This window comes from Anabrus simplex, chromosome 5 (assembly GCF_040414725.1).
Source record: "Anabrus simplex isolate iqAnaSimp1 chromosome 5, ASM4041472v1, whole genome shotgun sequence".
In the NCBI taxonomy this organism is placed as follows: Eukaryota; Metazoa; Arthropoda; class Insecta; order Orthoptera; family Tettigoniidae; genus Anabrus; species Anabrus simplex.
Window position 1 is genome coordinate 354,450,234 of NC_090269.1, and position 24,771 is coordinate 354,475,004.

Below are 24,771 nucleotides of genomic sequence, written 5' to 3' on the forward strand. Positions count from 1 at the left end.
TATATTATGTTAAAAAATAGAGATCCATAAAAAAGGTCCCGTGCGTCGTATAAAAATGACGAGTTGTGAAAGTGGAAATAGAAAAAGTTTGGTTTTCAAGCGATGATGATGTTCATTCAGAGATCAATTGAAATTAAAGAATCGTGACATTGTCTTCTCAAGATATTTATAAACTAGAAATAATTGTCGATGCGAAGTAAGATGCTAGAAGAAAGCTCTTCTGCTTCTGGAATCTTGAAGGACGATGGATGTTTCACGAGGCGGAATAACATATATGGAGTTAAATAAAGGTGGATATAAATTCGCAGTTCAATGCGGACCATACAATTGACTCTGAATAAATAACAGTAGGAAATAAATAAATTTGGTCAGGTGGAAGAAAATGTTTAAATAAAATATGTCGTAAGGGAATTTACGCGTGTTGTGATAAGCTGAAGAGAGAAATGGTGGTAGGTAAGGTTCAAAGGAAATCTTGAGGAGGTGAAGGGAGAAAAATAAAGGAGGTTGTGGGTTCGGATCCCACTGGTGTCCGGCTGGCCATTATTGTTCTGTACTTAACATCTCTTCAACACGTACTACATGTACGTAACACGACCTAATACGTTGAAAGTCTGTTTCGATTACAATGCGGTCGTGAAAATTTAATACTCAGAGAAGAAAAGTTTTTTTTTGTGCGGTCATGAAAATTCAATACTCAGAGAAGAAAAGTTTTTTTTTATTTTTTTAAATAAATGACAGTAAGGAAATAATATTTGGTCTGGTGGAAAAAATATTTATGCCATAAGAGAATTAACGCATGTTGTAATAAGCTGAAGAGAGAAAATGGTGGTAGGTGAGATGCAAGGAAAACTTGAGGAGGTGAAGGGAGAAAAATAAAGGAGAAGAAAAGGATATTTTTTTTTTGGGTGGGGCTGAGGGATGTGGGAATATGGAAGAATGATTAAGAAAAGTACTATAAATAGAACGAAAAATCAGACCTTTAATACGGTATTAGGTTTTGATTGTCTGAAAAGTTGAATGAGCAGGTCAAAAAGAATGTTCGATTTTTCGGAAATGTCATTAAGATTGAAATTAGGATTAAAATATTGGTCAAGATTTATAAAGCACAATCTAAGAATCGCTTATCGTCGCTGTGCGACATCTGGCGTACATTTTAAGTACTCGTACCGTTGTTGTTTACAGCAAAACCAAACTACAGAATTCATGCTAGGAACACGTTTCACATCGGGAAATGTTATATAGTATTATATATTGTGTGTGTGTGTGTGTGTGACACAGTTGTTGCCGTAAGATAATAAAGATTTAGAAAATTCACATCGATTGATCATATTATCGATTCAATCCAGATTTCATTTTCATTCAGTTGGCAGTACTACTGAAACCGGCAGTGCTCCCTTCTTACTCCTCAACCGAGTACAAAAATCTATCACTAAAAAAGTGCGTGTACTATATATGGAACTGAAACGAACAGCCAATGAAAGAAGGCCAGGTTGCATACGACATTTCCACTTAACTGAATCACCCCCCTGCCACTCGATACCTTTCAGCAGATGATCCATGTAAACTACAAACAACAAAGGTGAGAGATTACAGCCTTGTCTAACCCCTGTAAGTACCCTGAACCAAGAACTCATTCTACCATCAACTCTCACTGCAGCCCAATTGTCAATATCAATGCCCTTGATTGATTTTAATAATCTACCCTTGATCCCATAGTCCCCCAGTATGGTGAACATCTTGTCCTGGTGCATACGGAAAATCTGATCCTGACAGCCCCTCTGTGGTCTGAAACCATACTGGTTTTCATCCAACTTCCTCTCAACCACTGATCGCACCCTCCCTTCCAAGATGCCAGTGAATACTTTGCCCGGTATACTAATCAAGAAGATACAAATGCCAAAAAATACAATAGATTTTCAGCTATGAACGAACATATGACAGGTTTCTCCGACAATTTTTCTTCTATCAATCAAGTTTCAACAATCCTCCACAAAATGCACAAAGGTACTTTAATAAGCATTTACAAAAAACATTCACATTCCTATTAGATCAAAGAAGTAATCCTAGCATTAATGTAAAGGAAATTCCTGAACACACCAATATCCTTTTTGAGGAACTATTTAACATACTTAAAACATACATACATAATCATTATAGACTGTTATGCCTTTCAGCATTCAGTCGGCAAGCCTCTGTGAATTTACTAAACGTCGCCACAATCCTCGATTTGCAACCAGTGTTGTGGCCTCATTTAGTTCTATACCTCATCTTTAAATCGTTAGAAACCAAGTCTAACCATCGTCGTCTTGGTCTACCTCTACTTCTCTTACCCTCCATCACAGAGTCCATTATTCTCCTAGGTAACCTATCCTCCTCCATTCGCCTCACACGACCCCACCACCATAGCCGGTTTATGCGTACAGCTTCATCCATCGAGTTCATTCCTAAATTAGCCTTTATCTCCATATTCCGAGTACCCTCCTGCCATTGTTCCCACCTGTTTGTACCAGCAATCATTCTTGCTACTTTCATGTCTCTTACTTCTAACTTATGAATAAGATATCCTGAGTCCACCCAGCTTTCGCTCCCGTAAAGCAAAGTTGGTCTGAAAACAGACCGATGTTAAGATATTTTCGTCTGGGAGCAGACTTCCTTCTTACAGAATACTGTTGATCGCAACTGCGAGCCCACTGTATTAGCTTTACGACACCTTGAGTCAATCTCACTTACTATATTACCATCCTGGGAAAACACACAACCTAAATACTTAATTATCAACCTGTTCCAGCTCTGTATCACCAATCTGACATTCAATTCTGTTGAATTTCTTACCTACTGATATCAATTTAGTCTTCGAGATGCCAATTTTCATACCATACTCATTACACCTATTTTCAAGTTCCAAGATACTAGACTGCAGGCTTTCGGCACAATCTGCCAATAAGACCAAGTCGTCAACATAGGCCAGACTGCTTACTACATTTCCACCTAACTGAATCCCTCCCTGCCATTTTATATCTTTCAGCAGATGATCCATGTAAACTACGAACAGCAAAGGTGAAAGTTGCAGCCTTTTCTAACCCCTGTAAGTACCCTGAACCAAGAACTCATTCTACCATCAATTCTCACTAAAGCCCAATTGTCAACATAAATGCCTTTGATTGATTTTAATAATCTACCTTTAATTCCATAGTCCCCCAGTGCAGCGAACATCTTTTCCCTCGGTACCCTGTCATATGCTTTTTCTAGATCTACGAAACATAAACACAACTGCCTATTCCTCTCGTAGCATTTTTCAATTACCTGGTGCATACTGAAAATCTGATCCTGACAGCCTCTCTGTGGTCTGAAACTACACTGGTTTTCATCCAACTTCCTCTCAACCACTGATCGCACCCTCCCTTCCAAGATACCAGTGAATTATTTGCCTGGTATACTAATCAATGAGATACCTCGATAGTTGTTGCAATCCTTCCTGTTCCCTTGCTTATAGATAGGGGCAATTACTGCTTTTGCCCAATCTGAAGGTACCTTACCAACACTCCATGCTAATTTTACTACTCTATGAAGCCATTTCATCCCTGCCTTCCCACTATACTTCACCATTTCATGTCTAATTTCATCTATTCCTGCTGCTTTATGACAATGGAGTTTATTTACCATCCTTTCCACTTCCTCAAGCGTAACTTCACCAACATCATTTTCCTCCTCCCCATGAGCTTGGCTGTTTGCAATACCACCAGGACGATTTCCTTTTACATTGAGAAGATGTTCAAAATATTCCCTCTGCCTCTCCAGTGATTCCCTGGGATACATTACGAGTTCACCTGAATTACTCAAAACACTGTTCATTTCCTTTTTCCCTCCCTTCCTAAGATTCTTTATTACTCTCCAGAAAAGTTTCCCTGCTGCTTGACCTAGCCTTTCCACGTTATTACCAAAATCTTCCCACGACTTCTTTTTGGATTCAACAACTATTTGTTTCGCTCTGTTTCTTTCATCTACGTACAAATCCCTGTCTGCCTCGGCCCTTGTTTAGGGCCATTTCTGATAAGCCTTCATTTTACGTTTACAAGCTGCTCTCACTTCATCACTCCATCAAGATGTTCGCCTTTTCCCATCTTTACACACAGTTGTTCCTAGGCATTCCCTTGTTGTTTCTACTACAGCATCCCTGTATGCCACCCATTCACTTTCTATATCCTGAACCTGCTTACTGTCCACTGTTTGAAATTTCTCACTAATCATATCCATGTACTTCTGTCTAATTTCCTTGTCCTGGAGATTTTCTACCCTTATTCGTTTGCAGACAGATTTCACTTTCTCTACCTTAGGCCTAGAGATACTTAGTTCACTACAGATCAGATAGTGGACTGTATCATTGAAAAATCCCCGGATAACTCTTACATTCATAACAGATTTCCTAAATTCAAAGTCGGTTAAAATATAGTCTATGATGGATCCGGTACCTCCAGCCTCTCATGTGTAGCAGTGAATAGCCTTATGCTTGAAAAATGTATTCGTAACTGCTAAACCCATACTAGCATAGAAGTCGAGCAAACGCTTCCCATTCCCATTAGCTTCCATATCTTCCCCACATTTACCAATCACCCTTTCGTATCCTTCAGTTCTATTCCCAACTCTCGCACTGAAATCGCCCAATAGCACTATTCTATCCTTGCTGTTGACCCTGACCACGATGTCACTCAATGCTTCATAAAACTTGTCAACTTCATCCTCATCTGCACCCTCACATGGTTAATACACGGAGACAATTCTAGTCCTAATTCCTGCAACTGACAAATCTATCCACATCATTCGCTCATTTACGTGCCTAACAGAAACTATGTTGCGTGCAATGGTATTCCTGATAAAGAGCCCTACCCTAGACTCTGCCCTTCCTTTTCTAACACCCGTCAAGTACACTTTATAATCTCCTATCTCTTCCTCGTTATCTTCCCTTACCCGAATATCACTTACTACTAAGCACATCCAGATGCATCCTCTTTGCTGACTCAGCCAGTTCTACTTTCTTTCTTCCATAAGCCCCATTAATATTGACAGCTCCCCATCGAATTCCATTTTGTTCGCCAAGTTGTTTCCAAGGAATTCCACGCCTGTCAAATGGGAGTGGGACTCCGTTACTCCCATAGGTCCGAGGTTTGGAAAGAGACCAGTACAGGAGAATTAACTTCACAGCTACTAAAAGAGTACAGCTTTCTTATGTACATTTCATTGGACTGGAAGTAGTACAAACATTCAAAAGGAATTCCCATATGTCTGCAGAATGTTTTTAAAGGAAAGGATGACATAGTCCAGTGTAAAATTAAGTTTTTCTGGAATGTGTAAAGTATCCGCTTAAGTCAAGCGGACAAGACTAATGGTGATGTCCGCTGCCAGGGTTTGAAATGTCCGCTTAAATGAGGCTTATTTGTAGAAAACGAATTAATTCCATGAAAATGTCCGTATAGGGAGGTGCCGGCTGAATAAAGGTGTCAGTCAGGGCAGGTTCAACTGGATATGTACTGAACACTAATAAGCAGAAAGTTTATTTCAAGAAAAATGAAGTTATGAAAATTAAACACGCATCAAATTGGTCCACAATGAGTGACAAGCACACACTCAACAGTTGTGTTGACAGTAGTGTCAGACTTGCTCCGATTCTCTCCAACAGAACAAATATGACCTAGGGCACTGCAGCTCGATGACAAAGCATCCAAAGCGAAATCGGAAGGCTGCAGATTCAGATCCCATTGGTATCCAACAGGCCATTTCTGTTCTGTACTTAACATCTCTTTGATAATTACTAATGTACTGAACATGACCTATAAGTTGAAAGTTTATTTTGAGTACAATGCAGTCATGTAAATTTAAGTATTCTTTGAATTTGCCCACAATGAGCGACAAGCACACCCCTCACAACTGTGCTGGGAGTATTGCCAGACCTGTAGCTCAGATCCTTTCCAACAGAACACCTCAATGGCAAAGAATTCGACACAAAACCAAATAGTTATGGGTTCGGATCCAACTGGTGTGCTGTTTGCACTTTTTGTTCTTCAGTAAGTACTATATCTACTGAACACAACCTAATAAGCTCAAAGTTTGTTTAAAGTAGAATGCAGTTGTGGAGATGAAATATTCACACAATATATTGCTTTATAAACCAAAATGGAATACTTCAACACAATTTCATAAAACTTATGAACACATTAAAAATGCAGTGCATTTTCTGTGATCCATGCCAAAAGTTATGAACTAAACATTTGACTTTATTTTCACCACTTACCTTGTAAAACACATAATCACTGGTAACTGGAGTAGCAACAGCTGATGGAGCTTTAGTGCACTGAAAAGAAAAAAGAGATGTATGTTTAAAGGCATGCAAATATTTCCCTCCATGGTGGTGTATGCAATATGCATGAATATTACAAAGCAACCAACTTATGAAATGAATGAGAAGAATATAATACAATGGAGTAAATTGTACATCACTGTCACCATACATACAGGGTCTCTTATAAACTAAGACTGTCCAGCGGCATTTCTACTCTCCAAGACCTAAGAAGCAGCTGTACGGGAGGCGTGCACATACTTCTTGACCTTGCGAGGAGCACGCACGTGTTCGACCCAGCATCAATAGCCAGTTTAAATCTCAGCTGTTAACATCGTGAGACAGTTCTCATTGCAACACCGTTTTTTTCATATGTTGAAGTTATTTTAAGTACAAATCGGCGTGATGGGGACGCAATGCATTTGTTCAGCAATTTCATGGTGAAGTGCCACCTTCATGAGCACAGATCCACGTAATTATAAAATTTGAAACTACTGGCCCAGTGCTCAAGAAAAAACGTGCGCACACAAACTGTTTTAATAGAGGAAAAGCAAGATGACATTGGTGCAAATCTTGAATGATCACTGAATAAATCACTCCCAAATTAGCACAACAAGTAGGGGTTTCGGTTTCTTCTGCACACAGAGCTACAAAGCTGTTACACATCAATCTGTACAGGTTTACACGAGCCCATTGTTTAAAACCTGATAATCCAGCCAAAAGAGTGAGATATTGTGAGAGGTATTTTGCATCATTGAATTATCATTTATTCGACCCACAGCTTGTGTTCTTTTCAGATAAGGCCTGTTTGGGTGAACAATCATAACTCTTGCTATTGGTGTGCAGAAAATCCTAATGTTGTTTATGAAGTCCCTCGCTATGAAGGACGACACTTCCAGCATCCTTTATAAGGTACGATTTCATATAAGATTGTATACATGCTTAAAGCAGGGCGGTCGCATGACATAAGTTGGACTGAGGCAACGGCTGTAGTGCAGAGTACAAACACCGTGCGCTCGGACTGGGTTTATAAGAGAGAGCCTCTACATACATACATGACCTTTTTTCAGCCAGAATGGCTCAGAACGCATTCCAGTAAACTTTTAAAGTCCATTAAAAACGTACTTTATAAGCATTTCAAAACTAGGATTATTACCATTTTAAATTCTCAGATATGGTCATTGACAATGTAAATCAAGGGTCACCACTCTAAAAGGAGTTTTTCTGCAAATGAAGACCATGAGCATACTGATTTTCATTATGCTGGTAGATCCTCCCCTGCATGTGTTTCCACCCTTACCATACAGTACATTATGAAGTGTAAGAAAAGTGTAAGAAAGTGTAAGAAACTAAGATGGTAACACCAGTGTGAAAAGCTCAATTTGGAAGCTATTGTAAATGTGAAGACATATCCTATCATCCAAAGTGCAGTATAAGGAGGAATATAAGAATATACTGAATAAAAGATTATATACAATACAATAACAAACACTCGAAAACAAGTATGTTGGTCTTCCAAACAGAACCCCTCTTCATCTGCGAGTCTGTAGATGCCTGTACAGCCAAATATGGGAGGCACACAACTTGTATTCAGGGAGAACAAATAAGAAGAAAGCAACACCCAGACTGAAAGGGCAAGAATTGCATCATAGTCCCCCCCCCCCAAGTGTTTCAGGCATGAAAGTATTTATTGGTGTAGTGATTAGGAAACTTCTTCCTTTTCTTCTTATTATAATTATTGTGCTGTCTCTTTCTTATGGTATTTATTCAGTGAACGATTATCACGGTGATAAAATTCAGAACTGTGCATAGCTTATTTTCAGGATTAATATTATTATTACTATTATTATTATTATTATTATTATTCTGTCTCATTTGAGTGGTATTTATTTAGTGAACAATTATGGTAATAACAAGATTCAGAAGTGTGCATTGCTTTTTTTTGGATTGACAGTCTTAACAGTATAACAAATTACTTTCTTTTTTTTAATTCACACTTCGCCCTCAGCCATAAAACATCGCCACCTGTAAAGGGTTAAGAATAATAATGGATAGGAAGAGCATTGCACTACGTAGTATACGAGGTTGAGTTTCTTAAGCGACAATATGTTAATTGATCATTCACCCTACCAAGTTTCATTGCAATTGATTTGGTCCAACCCAGGCATGTCGTGGTTATTAAGTTATTTTGTACAGTCATAGCAAAATTATCAAGAATATTCATTATAAAATAAGTTAAAAGGAAAAAATTATATTCAGTATTCTGAGTCATGGTCATTCTTGTACTCAGATTGCAAACACTAGCCAGTTCACCAATAGAGTGAAACATTCTTACTAGGACTCCATGTTAGTAAGTCTAGCACCCTAGTTCACAGAAATTTTCCAAGCTTGTGCAGAATGTTTATAGCAAACCCTGGACCTATGAGAGTGGTTGAGTCTCACTTCCGTTTGACAGACCAAGGACTCCTTGGAAACAACTCTGCAAATGAGATGGAATTTGATGGGGTGCTATCAGTATTAATTGTTCTTAGGGGGGAAAAAAATAGAATTGGTTGAGTCAGCCAAGAGAATACAACTGGAAGTGTTAGAAGTTAATGATGTTTGGATAAGGGGAGATAATGAGGAAGAGATACTAACTTATCAGATGTTCTGAACAGTTGTTAAAAGGGGAAGGGCAGAAAGAAGAGTGGGATTGTACATTAAGAAAAGTACAGTGTGCATCATAATTTCTGTACGGCATGTAAATGAGCAATTCATGTGGACAGAGTTAGCAGTTGCAGGAATTACGAAAATCATCTTGGTGTATGTATCATATGAGGGAGCAGACAAGGATTTAGTTGGCATGTTTTACGAAGCATTTACAAGGAAACTCTTTGGGTTGAACCAAACAGATTTCAATGAAAGGATAGTGAAAATAAAGTCTGTCGTCAAGTGGATAAGGATAGAAAGTCTTCAAGATTTGGAAATTCAGCAGAAGTACATGAACATGATTTGTAAAAAGTTCAATTATACAATCATTCAATATATTTTTATGTAACGTAGAAAGGAAAAAGTGCAAAATAGGAAAACAATGGCTGCTCCACCTGGGACTATCTATCTCAAAAATATCATCAGAGAAAAGATAAAAATACTCTAGTGGATCAGCACTTTGATCAAAATGTGATGGTGATATAGGCCCCTGCTGAAAATTAGGCCTATATATTGGAATCCTAGTTGATGGGCCAGATCAAAATTGCTCACGTCAGTCCAGGCATCGTTGGGTGCATGTGCGCTTTCATCTGTATGATCACTTGTGCCACTTTGCATTCACTACCACTGCAGGAAGAAATCTCAGGAGATTGACCTTCACTGTCGCTAAATGACAATTCTTGATACTTCGCTGCCACTTTCACTATCTCATCACTTGCGATTAGTTTTCTTTTTAACTATTTTGCCAAAATGCAGGGGAAAAAAATGGAAACCACATCATTCTGCAAACATGCACGGTCATCGAACTCAGCTGATGGCTCGCAAAGAAATGTGCCTAATACAATTGTAAAGCCATCATTCGGCTTTAAAATATTTGGAAGTGCAGCTTATGTCATTTGTTGACTATTCATGTAACTATTTGAACTCCGAGAGGCAGTAACATTTTGAAATATTGTACAAGCCCATTTATGGGTTTCTGCCCACGAGGATACAGTTAAACCAGTTAGTCCATCAGAACATTTTTCGCTGAGTTCATTCTCATATGCTTTTGTGTGAAAAAATGAACCTAGCATAACTACTTCATGCAAATATGCATACCTACAGTACGGTACAGGGTAAGGTTAATTTTCCTTTACACGTTAGCATAGGAAAATGAACAACAACAATTGTTCTTTTTTTTTTTTTTTCTACGGGCTTTACATCGCACCGACACAGATAAACAATTGTTGTAATGAACTGCATAACCATATGTGGTTGGGAAGCATAACCAGTCTTAAAGATAATAAAGGATAAAGAAAGCATTGCAAGATACAAGGTTTTGTTTCTTCAGCGACGATATCTTAAATTTAATGATAGTAATTGTCACCAACACCACCACCGCACATGCACACAAGTTGTCCATAGGCATCAAACAGAAAGATGCCCCTTCAGAGGCCTCATGCAATCAATGAAAGAGGAAACACTTAGATTCTTGTTCAGAATTGCTCATTTTGTCTCGCTGTGGGCAGCCCATGTGATGTTCCGATCTTAGTACTTTTCTTAATGTACAATCCTACTCTTCGCTCTGCCCTTCCTCTTAACAACTGTTCAGAACATCTGATAAGTTAGTATCTCTTCCTCATTATCTCCCCTCATCCAAACATCATTAACTCCTAACACTTCCAGTTGTATTCTCTTGGCTGACTCAACCAATTCTATTTTTTCTTCCCTAAGAACAATTAATACTGATAGCACCCCATCAAATTCCATTTCATTTGCAGAGTTGTTTCCAAGGAGTCCTTGGTCTGTCAAATGGAAGTGAGACTCAACCACTCCCATAGGTCCAGAGTTTGCTATAAACATTCTGCACAAGCCTGGAAAATTTCTGTGAACTATGCTAGACTTACTAACATGCAGTCCTAGTAAGAATGTTTCACTCTATTGGTGAACTGGCTAGTGTTTGCAACCCGAGTACAAGAATGACCATGACTCAGAATACTGAATATCATTTTTTCCTTATGGACATTCTTGATAATTTTGCTATGACTGTACAAAATAACTTAATAACCAAGTAGGTTACAACATTCACTTTGATAAAATGTACGATGCTACTCAAAACAACCACCTGAAATTCCTTGCAGCTTCATCAACCTCTAATACTAATATTAACTCTAAGCCTGGAAGTTATTTACATCCAAATTCGGACTCAGACAGTAGATTAGTAGTATTCCTAGCTCAGCCGCTCAAACAAGCAATCTAAAAGACAATCATATCTACCTTTGAAATCACTAATGTAAATACAATATAAATGTTAGGTAACCCCATGCCCTCATTGCAGGAAAATATTCTGTAGGAGTAATGGGCATATATCACAGGCCCTTCCAACAGGGGTATTGTAGATAAAGAAATAGTAAACAGAGTGGCTAGCATTTCCAACTCCTACAACCTTGTAAGACACCAATTCAGGGATAACAAGATGCCCATGGTAACCAAGATAACTCTGTATAAGTCATACTTCATGCTCATTCTCACATAGTCTAGAAACATGTACCGTACAGTGAAAGAGCGGTTAGTATACTGGAGGCAATGTGAAATGAAGTTTCTATGAACTATCCCCCAAAAAACATGGCAGGACCTTGTAAAGAACGATGACATCAGAATGAAACTGTACTTCAAGACTACCTAACATGGTATTGACATGTAAAGCAACTGCCTGGCACAAGAACACCAAGTGCATACAAGGGCTGAAGGAAGCGGGCCAGTGGAAAGACCTAGGGAGATAATAATTAATGTTATTAGTTTTACGTTCCACTAAGTACTTTCATGGTTTTCGGAGATGCTGAGATGCCAGAATGTTGTCCCACAGGGGTTCTTTTATGTGCCGGTAAATCTACTAACCACGGGGAAGACATATTTCAGCACCTTCAAATACCACTGGACTGAGCCAGGATCGAACCTGCCAAATTGGTGTCAGAAAGCCAGCATCTTAACCGTTTGAGCTACCTATCCCAGTGACCTAGGAAGAGAGAGCTACACGAGCTGAGAGAGGATGTGAAGAGAAGAGAAGGGAATTTGGAGCCAGTGGTGCACCCAGCATGCTGGAGAAGTTTTATGACACTGATGATGATTATGATGATGATGATGATGATGATCACAGATCCAATCGGATTTCTACAGGAAAAATATCACTCAATGATACAATTCAGAAAGATGATGGTGATGATGGTGACACCGAAACCATTCAAAATAGCAATGCTGAGATTCATGAGAGTGCTGAAAGAACTGGGAAACTAAATTTCAGTCATTAACAGATCAAGATAAAGATGTACACAGTTTTGATGGCATAATAAATGAATTTGTCTCATTTATGCGTAAAGCCACAACACACTGCAAAGGTCCTACCCACCTGACCATTAAGTATTACAATACTCAGAAAGCTTGGCTACCAAATAATAAAATGTCAAATTGTCTGAAAAAAAAAGTCCGGCTCCATGGCTAAATGGTTAGCAACCTGTCCTTTGGTCCAGAGGGTCCTGGGTTTGATTCCCGGCCGGGACGGGGATTTTAACCTTCATTGGTTAATTCCAGCGGCTCGGGGGCTGGGTGTTTGTGCTGTCTCTAATATCCCTGCAACTCACACACCACACACAACACTAACCTCCAGCACAATAACACGCAGTTACCTACACATGGCAGATGCCGCCCACCTTCATCGGAGGGTCTGCCCTTACAAGGCCTGAACTTGGCTAGAAATAGCCACACGAAATTACTATTATCATCTGAAAAAAAAAAAAAAAAATCCACAATGTTGCCATAAAAGAATACAAGAGAACAGAAAGAACAAATATTGATATGACCTCATGCAACACTTTCATTAGGAGAAGGAAGAAATCAGTCCAGAATATTATGGACCTCTGTGATAGTTAAAAGATGCAACACAGGAAATGAAGGTGTTTTTGAATTCTTTTAAACGTCAGTGGGCATAGAAAATCCCCTCTGCTTAGATGATAACCACTGTTTTGATAACTACGATGTTAATGAAGAAGAATCTCTTATAAACGAGGCAGAAGTTTCCCAGGCCATGAGAGGACTGAATATTAACAGCAGTCCTGGACCTGACCTGGTTTTACTGAAAGTGGTTAAGGAACTAAAATGTGTCAGCATCATCAGTTCTATTGCTAACTAGCTGTACTACCCAGCGTTGCCCGAATAGTTTTTGAATGTTTACCTTTAAGATTTGTATTACCAGTTAATTATGCATGAAGTGAATTTTTATAGAATTCCTTGTTGACATGCTGATTGATATTTTCCAATCTATTATGTACTTATAAGAGTTATTTAGATGTGTTTGATATCAATGTTGACATTATTTTATTTTCCTTTGATCTTATGAAAGCTCAAATTGACTGGGAAATATTTGAACCTTTCAAAAAAAAAAAAAAAAATGATAACTATATGTATTTATCCGTTGCACTATAGATATGATGTACATGATTTCAATTGTCGTTGAGACTGTCACCAATCAGTCTTGCGACCTCAACACTAATCTCGGTCATTTTAGACTATTTGCTTTTAAGCCCCTCTCAGTCCCTCCAACTCAATAGAGGCTGTACGTGGACCTGAATGGTATCTGGAGTATCACAATTCATCCCAGCAACACAAATAATGGATTCGACATTAATATTGGTCATTTTCCATTATTTTTTCATGTCATTCCCTCCCATTCCCCAGCCCTAATGGGGGTTGGGATGTTTCATCTCCATAGTATTTTCTTTTCTAAATGGTAAGTCATATGTGTACCAAGTTTCGTTGAGAGCTATTCTGAAACATACCCACATAGATCCATAATCTCAATTATTTTTACATTAATTTTCATCCTTTCTCAACCTCCAATCTGACTGCAGCTAAAGTATAACTCAAGTAGCATCCAGAGTGTCCCAGTTCAACTCAGTGACCTCATATACAATGCATTCAACATTAATACCAGTCATTTTCATTAATTTTTATATTTCATCCCACTCCCTATTTTTTTCAGATAGTAAGTCATATGTGTATCAATTTTGTATCAGGGCTATGCTGACAGAAACACACATACATCTGTAATTTTGGTCATTTTCTTTTTCACCCCTTTTCATCCCCATGCCAATAGGGGCCGAACATGGACTCCAACGACATCCGGAGTGTCACAGTTCATCTCGGCGACCTCAAAATCTATGGATTTGACACAAATATCGGTTGTTTTTGATTATTTTTAAACTTCACCCTAATCTAGGGGGCTAGGGTTCTCTTACCTCCACAGTATTTTTTTCCAGATAGGAAGTCATACTTGTATTAATTTTGGTTGAGAGCTATACTAGAACATACATACATATGACCATTATCTTGGCCATTTTGGAAATTTTCTTTTTCACCTTTTCCCACCCCCTATGGAAACAGAGGCTAAACTTGGAGTTAATCATTTTTTTACTGAGTACTCTGAGACGATGCTTAGCGGCAATTATGTGTATTCTGCAATACATATGTTAGATATGTGAGGTTTTTAAAGGTCATCAAAATGCATTTACCCCTCATTTTCCAGAATAAAGTAATTTTTTAACAAATGTCCATTTCATGTCATTTTTAAAATTTTATACTTTTATAGGTCATTTTTCTTATCAAATATGGTTAAATGTTCATTTTAAACTAATTTTTTAGTATCTGTTTCCAAACTATAAAAAACATTTCAGCATAAACATCTTGGAATAACCCATATACTGTAGTTGTGCAGTGCTCATCTGTTTTCATTAGCAGTTTCTTACCTACACACAAGTTTTATTTTTCTTGACCATGATGCATATGTGTGTACAGTTTGAGTCACCAATTTCTTCATGTGTAAGCGAATATTGCATAGGTCTCAAATAAAAACCCAGGGTAATGCCCTTAACACCGCATGGCTCCTGTCGAGTTTCGCTTTATTAGAAGCGTTGACAGCTATGATGCAGCTCTGTCCTCTGATCATTCACTCTGTTAACCAGCAATTATAGGACTTTTAAGGTATGTGTTGTAGGTGTGTGATGTTTGGTTGTGCAGTGAAATACTGAAATGCCAAAACAAAAGCAGACAACTGCAAGCCATTTAAAACAGTACAGTATGTGTCAGAGTTCAGTGAAAACATATTCTCAACTGATGGAACTGTATTGTTCTGTAAAGTGTGCAAAATTATAAGTTGCTGCAGATAAAAAGTTCACCGTACAACAACATTTGCAAGGTCTTGAAAATGTGAGCAAAAGGAAAGTGCCCCAATTACTGTTAAAAGAAACTGCTTCGACATCAAGTAACAAGTCATCTTCCTTTTATAAAGAATTATCGGAAGTGTTTGTTAGTGCAAATATTCTGCTGGGGAAACTAAGCAACATGACCTAGCAGAATACAACATGAGAACGTGCTACTCTTCCTAACAAATGCAGAGCCCTACATGGTAAAAGCAGCAAAATCTATCAAATCATTTTACGGTAAGATGGTGCATGTTACTTGTCTGGTTCATGGTTTTCATCGAATAGCAGAAGAGGTCAGATCAAAATTTCCAGAAATAGAAAAGACTAATTTCCACAATGAAGAAAGTTTTTGTAAAAGCACCATCCCGAACTTAGTATTTTAAACACAAAGTCCCTGATGTAGCTTTGCCCACAGCACCAGCTTTAACATGCTGGGGTACCTGGTTGAGTGCATGCATATACTACTGTGGCAATTTTCAGATAGTAAGAGAAGTAGGGAATATCTTTGATAGGTCAGATGATAAGGCAATTGGGAGTGCACAGGACCAGTTTTCGAATTCTCAAATGGAAGGTAAATTGACTTGCATAAAATAACATTTTTCATTTTTGCCAGAAACCATAACCCACCTAGCATAAAGTGGCATGATATTGAACAAGTCAATAAATTTAGTCAGGAATGCTGAAGACTGTATAGAAAATTTCCAAGGTGAAATTGAGGATACAGTCAGAAAGAAAATAAAATTTGTATTGGATAAAAACAGACAGTGTGTCAAATAAATAGTATTCTATCAGGCAAAATCTTCAGAACTGGCAGTTTTGAAGAGGATTTAACAGCCAGTGACAGTGTTTTTCAAATATGCTCCTATTACATCAGTGGAAACAGAGGAAGTTTCTCAAAGTATAAAACAGAATTAGCTGACAACTGTCGTTCCTTCACTTTTGATAACTTGAGGATGACTATGATGGTGTATTGCAATGCTAACTAAGTTATGTTTAGTTAGTACTATATTTTTCACATTATTTTAGTAGAAATGAAAATGGCCTAGTGACAATTGTTAATTAATTTAGTATGACATTGCCGTGGTATCTAAAGATAATGACTCTGCCATAATTATTATAATAGATCAACCTTATGCAAACTGGCCTCAACTTGAATCTACAAAATTCAAATGCAATAGTAATTACGAATGGTGAAAAGAAAAAGACAACACTTACTACAATGACAGTATAAATCAATATCCTCAATAGATGAGAAGGAAACAAATATCTAGATGTAACTTTTAATGATGAAATTGTATTAGATGAAGGATCTGTGATAAATAAAATTCCAGTATAAATAAGCTTGTTTACTCATCACTCTTGAAACCTCATCAAAATTTAAATACTGTATTAAATTTTTATCCCTTACCAAAAATCTGACGTGGCTTTCTGGAAGACATTAATAATAAAAGTGCTGTGAATACTGTATTCATCTAGAACAGTCTGTCGTTCGGGTGTCATGAAGGCTTCATGGAAAGCATTTCTTCCAACACATTTATATTTTCAACCACCTGAACTGCAGTCCAACATTCTAGAAATTTCAAAGAAGAAATTCACATCTTTAATCTAGAAATTGATGAAGAGCTCAAAGTAAAGACAACTACAATGAAATGCACAATCAGGAATCTGAAACGTGGAAAAGCTTCCGCCCATCGTGGTGGTGGTGTTTATTGTTTTAAGAGGAAATACAACTGGAAACCATCCTCTATTAAAAGTGACCAAAAAGAAAATGAAAGAGGTCTGACAAGATGAAAATCAGTCCAAAGAGGTTGATACTGAAAAGACGACGCTGTATGAGCCTTGTTTTCATGACTTGGGACACAAGTATAAAATTTATAACTGGGAAGTTACTGGTATGTTATTTGGTGCATGCAGAATAATAAATTTCTCTGTGAATATTTTCAAATAGTTTCAAAGTAATTTAAATAAACAGAATCCATCAAAATAATGAATACCGCAAGATTTTAAACATTTCAATGAAAATTAATAAAATGTTTTTAATTTATATTGCCTTCATTGATATATCAGTAGGCCAAACCTTTGTAGTTTCCCTAGTATTAGGGCAGCTATCCATAGAGGATTCTCTATCAGCAACTAGCCCAATTACGATAGTTACGTTGACTTATACTGGTCTCCAGTTAGAAAATCAGAAAATAGCATTTAACCACTATATGTAGTATTCAAGAAAGATTCAACTCCAAAAGAACAAAATTACTTACACCTGTCTCGATGTTGATACCAAGCTGCCATCCAATGGAAAAAGAAGATATTAGTTAACCAGCATTATGAAAAAGCTAATCTTTTTCAAGTGCCTTAAAATATAAATTAAAATAAAATTATTAGATGGTCCCATTTATTCTGGATTACAAATTAAGCCAAGCATCCAATTTTCTAACATACTGAAGTTTTCTACATTCATAGCACACAAAGTGAAAAGGATAATAAGAATTTACACTTGCCATTCAGAAATGGTTTCTCATTTACTGGTCAAATGTCACATCACACTCATACCATAGGTGCCAACCTCTGAACTGGGTTATGAGTAATCAAACTCTACCCCTTAGCTAAATTTCTGGGTCAAGTCCATATAATGTCCCTCCCTTTTCGATAATGATACCCCCTTTCCCTTCCCGCCTGCAATCTATTCTACAGCAGTATATCATATTACACAATAACATTTGCACACTGCCTGTTAATTCAGTGTAGGTATTCTTGAAGCATCCTTTCCCCTGTGATGACACTTTCGTCTTCTGAACAATTGATTGATTCCAGTGTACCTACATGTGCTTAATGTAGGCCTCATTTCCGTAAATACATTACTTAAGAATTTATAGTGGCGAAGAACAGAGTAGAGTTCCTTCATTCACACAATGAATTTAAGAATGCTTATGGGTAAGAAAAGGAAGGCCGGGCAGAGTGGCTCAGACAGTTAAGGCGTTGGCCTTCTGACCACTACTTGGCAGGTTTGATCCTGGCTCAGTCCGGTGGTATTTGGAGGTGCTCAAATACCACAGCCTTGTGTCGGTAGATTCACAGGCACGTTAAAGCACTCTTGCAAGACTAAATTCCGGCACCTTGGCTTCTCCGCAAACCGTAAAAAATAAGTTAGTGGGACGTAAAGCCAATAGCATTACTATTAAAAAAAGGAAGTGACAATCTAATAGAAGTATCGTTGCCAACTCACAAGCACTAAAACAAGGGAGAGTTAAGCAGAAATGCTGCAAAGGATTGAACCTTTTTCCTTCTTTCTTTGTTTCTCTAGAAAATTATTTTTTCGTGTTAATGTCACTTTTTCATAATAATTTCCCCTTTGACCGTAATGCCGTAATCGTGAGGTGAAATCCGTAATAATTACGGACAATCTATAATAGCTGGCACCTCTTTCATACCCATAAGAGCATATAAGGCTACGGGACAATACTGTGATTCTACAGAATGATGAACGGATTATTTATGGGTTAAAAATGATGTTCAAAAAAATCTTATTTCAGGAAGAGTAAAAATAAATTCAAGCATACAATAACACAAAAAAAACATTTTATATACTAGCTGTAGTAAGTACCCTTAGCTGATGGGACAATTGCTTAGATGTGCATGATTATACTTTTATCCACCCTCATATTTTCCCACATAATTTGAGACACATTTTGTGGGCACGCCTCTCCCTGTCAGCAGCTTGTCATTACGTTCTACTTCCTTGATCTCTGCAGCGCTTTGCACTTTAACTTTTTTTTTTACATTAGTGCTGATTTTGATTTGATCTCTTCCTTCCCATATAAAAGAAAGCCAAATATGAGTTAATTTTCAAAGAATACTGACAGATATACAAATCCTTTAAAACAATGCTGGAACAATCTCCATGGCAACCCTCTTTATAGTCTATCGAGTTAATTACCAACTCTTGGACTTTAAATTTTACATAACTGCCACTGATATTTCCCTTATTTTCTACTATATCAGAAAAAGGTATAGAACAAAAATTCGCCATGAAATGTTAATGTATAAAACTAACCATGAAAGAGATCCATCGAGTTTTATGTTTCAGGCCCCTTCTGATGCACATCCCTCCATCTGAAATTTCTTGAACAACCAAGTTTCATTAAAATCCACCCATCTATCTTCCTGTAACAGACACAGAAATTAAAAAATAAAAAAAACTTGACATAGGTCATTACAACGACAGCTACCGGGCGAGTTAGCTGTGTAGTTAGGGGCGCAGCTGTGAGCTCGCATCTGGGAGATAGTGGGTTCGAACCCCACTGTCGGCAGCCCTGAAGATGGTTTTCCATGGTTTCCCATTTTCACACGAGGCAAATGCTGGGACTGTACCTAAATTAAGGCCACAGCCACTTCCTTTCCATTCCTTTCCTATCCCACTGTCGCCGTAAGACCTACCTGTGTTGGTGCGAAGTAAAGTAAATTGAAAAAAAAAAAAAAAAAAAAAAAAAAGCAATGAAGTTGGTATTCTTGTCAGAATACAATATTAGCCAACGGGAATGTTGCACTTAAAAGCAATGCTATCATATGAAAAATGGCACAGTTTCTCACTTTTCACGATAAGTAATATGCTGGGGTTCAAACGTTATCAAGTTCCAGAGCTGGAATGACCTGGCCACAGACAGCTGTGAATATTGCTCTGCCATTTTCCATTATGAGTGCACGTTTCGCATTCCTATCAGTGCCACATGACAGGGATCGAATAGCTGGAATACTATGATGGGCCAATGTGGCATGTACCAGTAGCTATCAGAACATGTATGAACCAGAGGAATGGCATGCAAAAAAAAAAAAAGTTATACAACTCCCCAACTATTTCCTGCCAATATACATGCAAGCTGTTCTAGTGGGCACCCACCAGAAATGCCATCTATCAGAAATGAGTGGTAGCAGAAAAGACAAAGCACAGCACAGCAAACAACTGCCAATATAATGTTATTGTTAAACAATTTTTATGAGTTTTCAACATTGTGGACAGTTGTGAAGAATGAAGTCAGTAGAGCTGCTGAAACATGTTAGGAAGAAAGGAATGATCAACTAAGTATCAATGGGTAACTCAGTAGATACTAGACCTGATTGATCAACGAAAAAAATACAAGAATGCAAAAAATGAGGAGGGCAGAAAAGAACATAGGTGATTAAAGAATGATGTGGATAGGAAGTGCAGGATGGCTAAGGAAGAATCGATGGCAAAGTGGAAGGATGTTAAAGATTGTATGGTCCTGGGAGAGGTACATGCTGCATACAGGGATATCAAGGAAGCATTGGAGAAAGGAAAACTAGGTTTATGAATATTAAAGAGCTCAGATGGAAAAACCACTTCTAGGGAAGGAACACAACATAGAAAGATGGTAGGAATATATCCAACAGTTCTATCAAGGTAAAGAAGTAGATGATACGGTTATGGAACTAGAAGAGGCTGTTGATACTGATGGAATGGGAGACCTAATTTTGAGGTCAGAATTCAACTCTGAGAGACATACTACTGTACTGTAAATAAGTACAAGGCAACTGGAATTGACGTTCCCTCTGAATTTAATCAAATTCTGCAGCGCTTACACTGCAACATTTTTAACAAGTGCCTTAGTATTTTTACTATGCTGTGCAGCTGGTTATTACATCATGTTGAATTCTAGGAATAATGACAGATTTCATAAATTCCTCCTTCATGGCAATGGCTGTTGATGCAAATGATACCGGTATAGAAAATGTCACATGGTTTGGTATTATTTTATAAAACTAAATATATTTCTAGGAGTGAGTTGTGGAGTCCCTAGCCTTGGCAAAGAATATATCACTCTGATACAAGAAAAGATGTATATGATTTACTTTTTGAAAGAAAATGTAAAATGCTGTACAGTAAAGTTTTACCAAAATATGAAAATTTCCTGGAGTCTGCAATATTTCATAAGATATAAACCCTGCCCCCTAAAAGGCTGGAATTAATCCCCTTTTTGTGTAGCGAATGTATTAATGTTGATGTCCATTCTGCTGGTCAAGTGGCTGCTGTCCAGATTTCTTTCCACACTTCACAACTCTAACCTGGGAGGCTAAGCCGCCAGACCCCCTTTACTTGTCCCCATATGACTGGTCTATCCAGACCAATGCTCTTGTCCAGATCCTATCCTAACCAGTCCAGACAAATGGTCTAATCAGGCCCTACCCTAACCAGTCCAGACCAATGGTGTTTGCAGTGCAAACTAGAAGCCTAAAGCCGCTTCGCGGCTCTAAACTGGGGGGTTTACGCCCCCACATCCCCCTTTGCTTGTTCGCATGACAGGTTTATCCAGACCAATGATCTCGTCCAGATCCTACCCTAACCAATGCAGACCACTGTGGTGCTTGCACTGCAAACTAGAGGCCTAAAGCCGCTTCGCGGCTCTAACCTGGACCCCCTTTGCTTGTCCCCATATGACTGCTCTATCCAGACCAATGCTCTTGTCCAGTTCGTACCCTAACCCGTCCAGACCAATGGTGCTTGCAGTGCAAACTAGAGGCCTAATGTCGCTTCGCAGCTCTAACGTGGGGGCTTATGCTCCCAGACCCCACTTTGCTTGTCCCCATATGAGTGGTATATCCAAACCAACTGTCTAGTCCAGCCCCTACCCTCACCAGTCCAGACCAATGTTGCTTGCACTGCAAACTAGAATACTAAAGCTGCTTCGCGGATTTAACCTGGGCCCGCCCTTGCTTGTCATTGTCACTTATCATTTGTAAATTTTAATACTTCAAGTCACCTCCTCTATTTGGACATTTTCCTTGTAACCAACAATCTTTACATACTGCTGGCTGAATACTGCCTTTTGAAGATCCTCACATACACACTCCCCTTGTTCATTAATTATTCCTGAAATGTCCTTCTTGGAACCTGTTTTTGCCTTAAAGTACCTATACATCACCTTCCATTTTTCACTAAAATTGGAATGACTGCCAATTATGCTTGCCATCATGTTATCCTTAGCTGCCTTCTTTGCTAGATTAAATTTCCTAGTAAGTTCCCTCAATTTCTGCTTACTTCCACATGCATTTCTAACCATTTCTTTCAAATCTGCACCTCCTTCTTAGTCTCTTTATTTTTCTATTATAATAAGGTCAGTCTGTATCATTCCTTACCACCTTTAAAGGTACAAACCTGTTTTCACATTCAACAATTTCTTTAAACCCATCCCAGAGTCTGTTTACATTCTTATTTACCGTTTTCCACCAATCATAATTAGTTTTCAAAAACTGCCTGATGCCTGCTTTATCAGCCATATGGTACTGCCTAATAGTTCTACTTTTAAAACCTTCCTTTCTATCACATTTATTTTTAACTACGACAAAAACACCTTCGTGATCACTAATACCATCTATTACTTCGGTTTCTTTATAGAGCTCATCTGGTTTTATCAGCACCACGTCTAGGATATTTTTCCCTCTAGTTGGTTCTGTCACTTTCTGAATCAGCTGTCTCCATATTAACTTATTTGCCATTTGTTGGTCATGCTTCCTGTCGTTCACATTTCCTTCCCAATTGACACTTGGTAAATTAAGATCTCCCGCTACAATCACATTCCTTTCCATGTCGTTTCCCGCATAGCTGATTATCTTATCAAATAATTCTGAATCTGTGTCAGCACTACCCTTTCCCTGTCTGTAAACTCCAAAGACATCAAGTTGCCTATTATCTTTAGAAATGAGCCTTACACCTAGAATTTCATGTTTCTCATCTAACTTTTTCATAGTTTACAAATTCTTCTTTCACCAGAATGAATACTCCCCCTCCCACCATTCCTATCCTATCTCTACGATACACAGTCCAGTGCAACTGCAAGAGACTATCCTCATTTATTCGTACTGAAAGTCTATTAGTTCCGTGGAAAAATTTTTGCATCCATGATATCGTTTCCCAGCTATGATTCAACTCTTATTACAATATCTGGTAAATATATATGCATTAAATAATTCTATTCCTTTCTTTACAATACTTCTACAGTTCAACACTAACATTTTTATGTCATCCCTACTTGACTTCCAGATCTCTGTACCCTCATCACTGCTCCCTAGACCACCCCGTTTCACTGAATGTACCTCCCTATTATCCTTCTAAACAAATTTCCTAACTTATACGTACCACTACCTATAACATCTCTGGTCCACTACTTCTTTACCGGAGCCAAAATTTTATATGCAGCAGAAACTCTTAAACTTACAAGAACTTGAAAAGTTAAAAATAAGAATTTTGAGAAAAATACTTGCACCTATAAGAAACAACAATGCCAAATTTAGACTACAATCCAACAGAGAGTTATATTTAAAAGTTAAAAACTGACAACTGTAATGAGGAAAAGAACACTCCAGTTTTTTGGACACTTATAGGATGAATAACAATAAACTAACTAAACAAATCTTCAACGTATTGAACAGTTACAAATCCAAGCCAACTTGGTACATTGAAATTGAAAAGGATATGAAAAATGCTTGAATTAAAATAGACAGGCTACGATAAAAAGCAGAACACGTTTCAGAGAAGTAATACGAAAGGCAGGATTTCAAGAGAGAAAGAAATTAACAAGTGGTAGAAAATAGACTCAAGAGGAAAAGGAACATCATCTTCAGGAAGTTTGGAAACTAAGAAAGTTAAATGCAAAGAAAAGTGACCAAAGTTGATTTACAGTACCCTCAAAAAGGTTATTTGAGAAGAATGCAATATAGACCTTGTGCGCATGATGGGTGCTACGCTCTGGCGGCAAGTCACTTAAACAATTAGGGCGAGCCAGTCGCAGTCGAGTGCATGTGCCTGTGTTGGTCTTGTTTATACTGTTTGTACTGTTCTCGAAACAGTAGAAAAAATGTTCTATGGTTGATTGCAACTTTACATATATTAACTGCCCTTCTGGCACTAAATTTTCTGTGTTTCCAAATAAAAAGCAGCATGACATTAGAAGAAATGCCTGATTGCGGCACTGAAACGAGGGACTAGTGATGGTAAACAATGGGAACCCACGAATAACTCGCATGTCGGCATTTTGTGAATGGAAGGCCTTCGAGAGATCCTGACAGTCCTGGTTATGTACCGAGATTGTTTATAAAACCGTTTGTTTCGACTGAACGTCAGCAAGAAGAGCAGCACCGAGTGACGACTAGATACAAGAGGTGAAAACGGAGACGTGAAAATGCTGAAACTAGTACCACGGAAGATTTTTCAAAATCATAGAGTGATTCCAGCACGCAGACTGAAGTAATGACCACCAATGGTAACAAAATCAGTGTGAACATGTTATTTTCCGCTCTGGAAAATAATTGTGAAGCGGAAGTTCAAACAAATTTTCCAATGCCTCGAATGAATATACTGACGAAGACTGACACTTATTTTAAGAGAGATTGTGGTGTTCACGTTGACTTCGTGGACACCAAATATACATTTCATGGATACAGGCCAGTGAAAGACAAGGAACAGCATCTTCTTATAGCAGGTTGTTAAATTTGCAGTGTTTCATATTC

At 38.0% G+C, this 24,771-nt stretch overlaps 1 protein-coding gene across 1 annotated transcript in view; it reads right to left on the reverse strand.

The window, feature by feature from the left end:
• The window catches only part of LOC136874111 (GATA zinc finger domain-containing protein 1), a 102,310-nt gene that overhangs the window by 72,252 nt on the left and 5,287 nt on the right, over positions 1–24,771 (reverse strand). The window contains exon 2 of the mRNA XM_067147661.2: positions 6,287–6,346. Within this exon, the coding sequence (XP_067003762.2) occupies positions 6,287–6,346 (60 nt within the window). The remainder of the gene's footprint in view (positions 1–6,286; positions 6,347–24,771) is intronic.